Source organism: Neltuma alba, unplaced genomic scaffold (genome assembly GCF_004799145.2).
Source record: "Neltuma alba isolate B1F8T4 unplaced genomic scaffold, ASM479914v2 tig00010517_pilon, whole genome shotgun sequence".
In the NCBI taxonomy this organism is placed as follows: Eukaryota; Viridiplantae; Streptophyta; class Magnoliopsida; order Fabales; family Fabaceae; genus Neltuma; species Neltuma alba.
Window position 1 is genome coordinate 542870 of NW_021635392.1, and position 4238 is coordinate 547107.

The 4238-nt window shown below is 33.8% G+C and overlaps 1 protein-coding gene across 1 annotated transcript; it reads right to left on the reverse strand.

Annotated features, from left to right (window-relative positions):
• Positions 1-246: 246 nt before the first annotated feature.
• On the reverse strand, positions 247-2657 carry LOC114756861 (aspartyl protease family protein At5g10770-like). Its single transcript, XM_028945797.1, has 2 exons — positions 2201-2657; positions 247-1079 (listed from the first exon to the last, which is right to left on the reverse strand). The coding sequence occupies exons 1-2, from the start codon at positions 2655-2657 to the stop codon at positions 247-249; spliced, it is 1290 nt and encodes a 429-aa protein (XP_028801630.1).
• Positions 2658-4238: the final 1581 nt, after the last annotated feature.

Here is a 4238-nt window from a genome sequence, read left to right on the forward strand (position 1 = left end):
TACTTTTACTTACGTTTGGTATGAGGGAAATGGAGGAGAGGAGAGGGGAGAGCAGAAAATTTTTTGATGAACTCAATTTAAAAAATTGAAAAGTGGGTTTTAAAATTTTAATAAAGAGAAGATATAAGATAAAAGAATAATAAAATTCAATTAAAAACTTTTAGCCCAATTTTTTCAATTTTTTAAACCCAAGTCATTAAAACTTTTTTTCTAAACCCTCTTCTCTTCATTTCCCTCGTGGCCATTTCAGATGCAACCACCAGGAGGCCCAAATCCAAGCCTTTCCACATTAAGATCATATACCACCTCTATTGTCTTCTGCTGAACATTACCCAGAATAACCACATCCTCATCATTCGTATTCGGAGCAAAAGCCAAACAAACTTGCTTCTCACTCGCAGCATAAACTATTCCACTTGCATCCAAGTTTAGCTTAACCCCACCACCAAACACCAGGTTTATCTCTGGAATCATCACTGTCTCGTACCCACTTAAATCATAACATGTGTCCAGCATTACTAACTCACAGGCCATGGGATAAATTGCCATCTTTTTTTGAAACTCCGATCTCAGAGCAGCATACACCGACTGCGGAAGCCTCGTGATGGTCGTGCCGACATCAATTATTGCTTTGGCCGACGATAGTGTTGAAGTAACCGATGATAGTTCTGCTCCACCGACGGTGATTCCGATGACGTTGATGCCGTAGAATGAGGTCAAGTTAGGGATAGTGGTGATCGGAGTGTATTGGACATTATTGGGAACGTCGTTGCTGCCAAAGGTGAGGTGGCCCATGGAGCTGGGAGTGGAGGGAAGACAATAGGAAAAGACTTTGTTATAAGTGTTGGTTGTTTGTTGGACGAAGGAGATGGGGTGCCGGCTAAGGCCAAGTATCCCGGCGGCGCCACCTAAGGTATTCCCACCTTTATTTGGGCTGCAACCGAACAAGAAGTTGTCAAAGGTGCCCCCAGCGGCGGTGGTGAGCCTTTCTTTGCTGAGAAAGCCACCGGAGAAGGAGGCCTCAGCATATTTAAGCTTGTATATGCATGTTTTGGTATAATTAGCACATTCTTGATATTCTGGATGGGGCAAAAGGAGGGGAAAAAAAATCAAAGTTACATCAATAAATATTAACAAACAATTCAGCACTATTTTTAGTACTTTTTATATTCATATATATATTTGTTTATTATATTAAAAATAGATTCTTTAATTATTAATCCTTTCAAAATAATTTAAATATCCTGTGTACTGGAAAAAACATATTTATTTGTATGACATGAACAGTATCTATGACAGACATATCATATAAATTTTTTACCCATAGATTTAACAGTTTGCATAAGATCAGAAAATTTGCCAATCATAAGTATTGTTAAGTAATTTATGATTTTACTATTCCTATTATGACAGTTAGTAAAAGTGGTGAAATAGCTTTTTTCTTTTTGGAAATAAGTACTTGCATATTTATTTTGCAAAAGGAAGACTATGATTTCATTGAAATATGGTAAACTGAACATGAGTAAAAATTAAATAATAATTCTTGAAGCGAAATAATGATAGCTAAACCAATGACGATTAATAATTTCTTCTCTATATAATATAATAATAAAATAGTACGTATTCAAATCTAAGTATATGAGTTAGATAATTAATTTGTAAATATTAAAAAAAATAGTTAAATTAATAACATGTAAGAAATGTGTGCGTATTTTCTAAAATATTCCTTTGATAATTTGCATTGAAAGCCACCCTGAATGGAAACTTCCTTAATAAGTATAGTTAGAAAGGATAACTTGAAAAATAAATTATAAATTTAAAGTACAAAGTATATTAAGGTCTTACGATTCCACTGACTTCTATATTTAAAATCCAACAAAAAGTATATAACATACATAATGGTCTCTATGTGTGGTGGGGTGCTTTGTTGAAAATCTATAGACAATTATTACAACTTATTTAAGGAAAAAAAATGCAAAATGGTTTGTGTATGAGCAATATTGTCCAATTAAAACATAATTAAGGGGTGGGGTTAATTTTCAAAATGTAAAATAACAGTTTTGTCAATACATTGATTAAAAAGTTATTAAAAGTCAATTTGTTAACCCATTTTTATAAAGACATTAAGTGAGACTATGCATATAACTTCATTATTTCATGAAATTAAGGACCAAAAAAAGGCAAGGAATGGTTAATATACTTCCTGTAGACAAAATCCAAGCGCACATGGAAGAAGGGCACTTGATGTGAGAATAAGTTGTGGACTTAGAGGGATCAAAGATTGGTTCTTGTTGGTCGTAATGGCTCTCCACAAGATATGGCTTGCACCGAGTCCAAGTGAAGTCACTTCCAGTATCAAAAATAAACGACCATTCTGTTTCAGGGCTACCCAAACTGATGCTGACAATGTAGCCACCGGCGCGAATTGGCAAGCCAGACCTCACCGGTATGTTCGCAGAATCTGGCTGCTTCATGTTTTCATGGCTGAACCTCCTGGGGAGCATGGAGTGAATTGAATTGACCCTTGCTTCATCTTCACTGAGGATATCAATGTGTGGGTGAGATTCATTAGGTTCTGCCTTGTCATGCTTCTGTTGCCAACATGGCCCATGTCTTTGCATCACTTGCAGGCTTGAATTCTTCTTCCATCCTGACATCAATTGTATCAAATTACATTATACTACTCATTGATCTATTACTTATTGACTTTTGTACTTAGAATATTTTTCAAGTCTAAAGTACACATCAAAGATATTACATGTATAAATCCAATGACAAAATTACAACAAATATATAGCACAGATTTGAAAACTTGAAGTTATTCATGAACGTAAAATTAATTAGTATATATACACTAGTCACATGTTATACCTATATATATATATTTAGAGTGATAAATTCTACTCATCCGATCCTTGATTAATATAAGAGTTACTTAACTAATTTAAGTAGATTAAAGAAACCAAATAAATTACTTAATTCTAATAAATATGACATGACCTCCCTAAATAACCTTGTATAACATTAGACTATATATCCAATTTGAAAAATAATTTGAGAAAACAATGAAAAATATACAAGATAAAATATATTAAAGTCTTACATTTAAGGTCCAAAACAAACTCTAGATGAGTACTCAATAAGAGTGCTATATTTCTTTTTCCTTCTCTTTATTATCTCTTAGAGATCAAATATTTAATAATAAATGCAAACATAATTCAAACTCACAATACTATGATCAAATTTATGTATGATAGAAGAATGTGCACACATGTGCGTGCTGTATATTTTAACTATCACTACTAGAAAATCCTCTTTTTGCACCATGTTATCTATCCTGGTTTTTGCGCCAACGATGTAACAAATAATTCAGGCAGGGCATTTTTGTAGATAATGACACAATATTTACACCAGTTATTAACACGAACGGTATAACCCTTATTATTTACAATGGACATTCACCTAACCAATGTAAATGTAGATTTCAAAACATCAGTTATTTCAACAACCATTGTTTGAATTGGACAGATGAGGCTATCTCTTTTTGTTTTCGTTCTCCTCAAGTGGCATGCCTAAACTTGAAAAATCATTGTGTCTTGTCCCTGTCAATTTAAGGTCAAAATCACACTATTCTTCCTTGCCATCGCCGTTGTATTTAATCGCTAGTAGCCTCACAATGGTGAAGCTGTAGAGAACTCTCCCAATGCGTCCACCATTCCCTCCTCCTCCACCTCCCCTATTTGACCAGCTACTTACCAAGATAGCTACGACAGCGTTTGCCACATCATCCTTCTCTTCTATATCCTCAACAATAAAGTCAACCTCATATTTGATGATCGAGACATTAAGTATGATGTTTTGAATGACCCTTTTGTTGCCTCCTCTTTCTCTAGAGAAGAAGCCCCCTCTTACTCCTATTCCTTCAACTAATGAGGAACAAGAGTTGTTTTCTTGTTTATCATAAAAATGTGATTTTTTTGAAATATTTTGTAAGGGCCTCCATGCCCCTAATCTCATATAATATATATAGCTATTTGTTGATCTGATTTGTTCATTTGTTTCCCTTTATTGTTTTTTTTTTCACATTTTACTGATGTTTTTATGCTAATAACAAGCCCTAAAATTGGAAAGTAATACTACTATAAAGAACGTGAACTGATAATTTTCTAGGTTTTGGGTGAATAAAATTTATGTCAGTTATGGTTAAAACCCATTTAAAAATCAATGTTAACACCGAT

Excerpts from the sequence above, each read along its gene's own strand:
- LOC114756861 (XM_028945797.1), bottom strand. The coding sequence starts at position 2,657 with ATGTCAGGATGGAAGAAGAATTCAAGCCTGCAAGTGATGCAAAGACAT. Across the intron at positions 1,080-2,200 it reads TTGGATTTTGTCTACAGGAA|AATATCAAGAATGTGCTAAT; the intron begins GTATATTAACCA and ends TGCCCCATCCAG.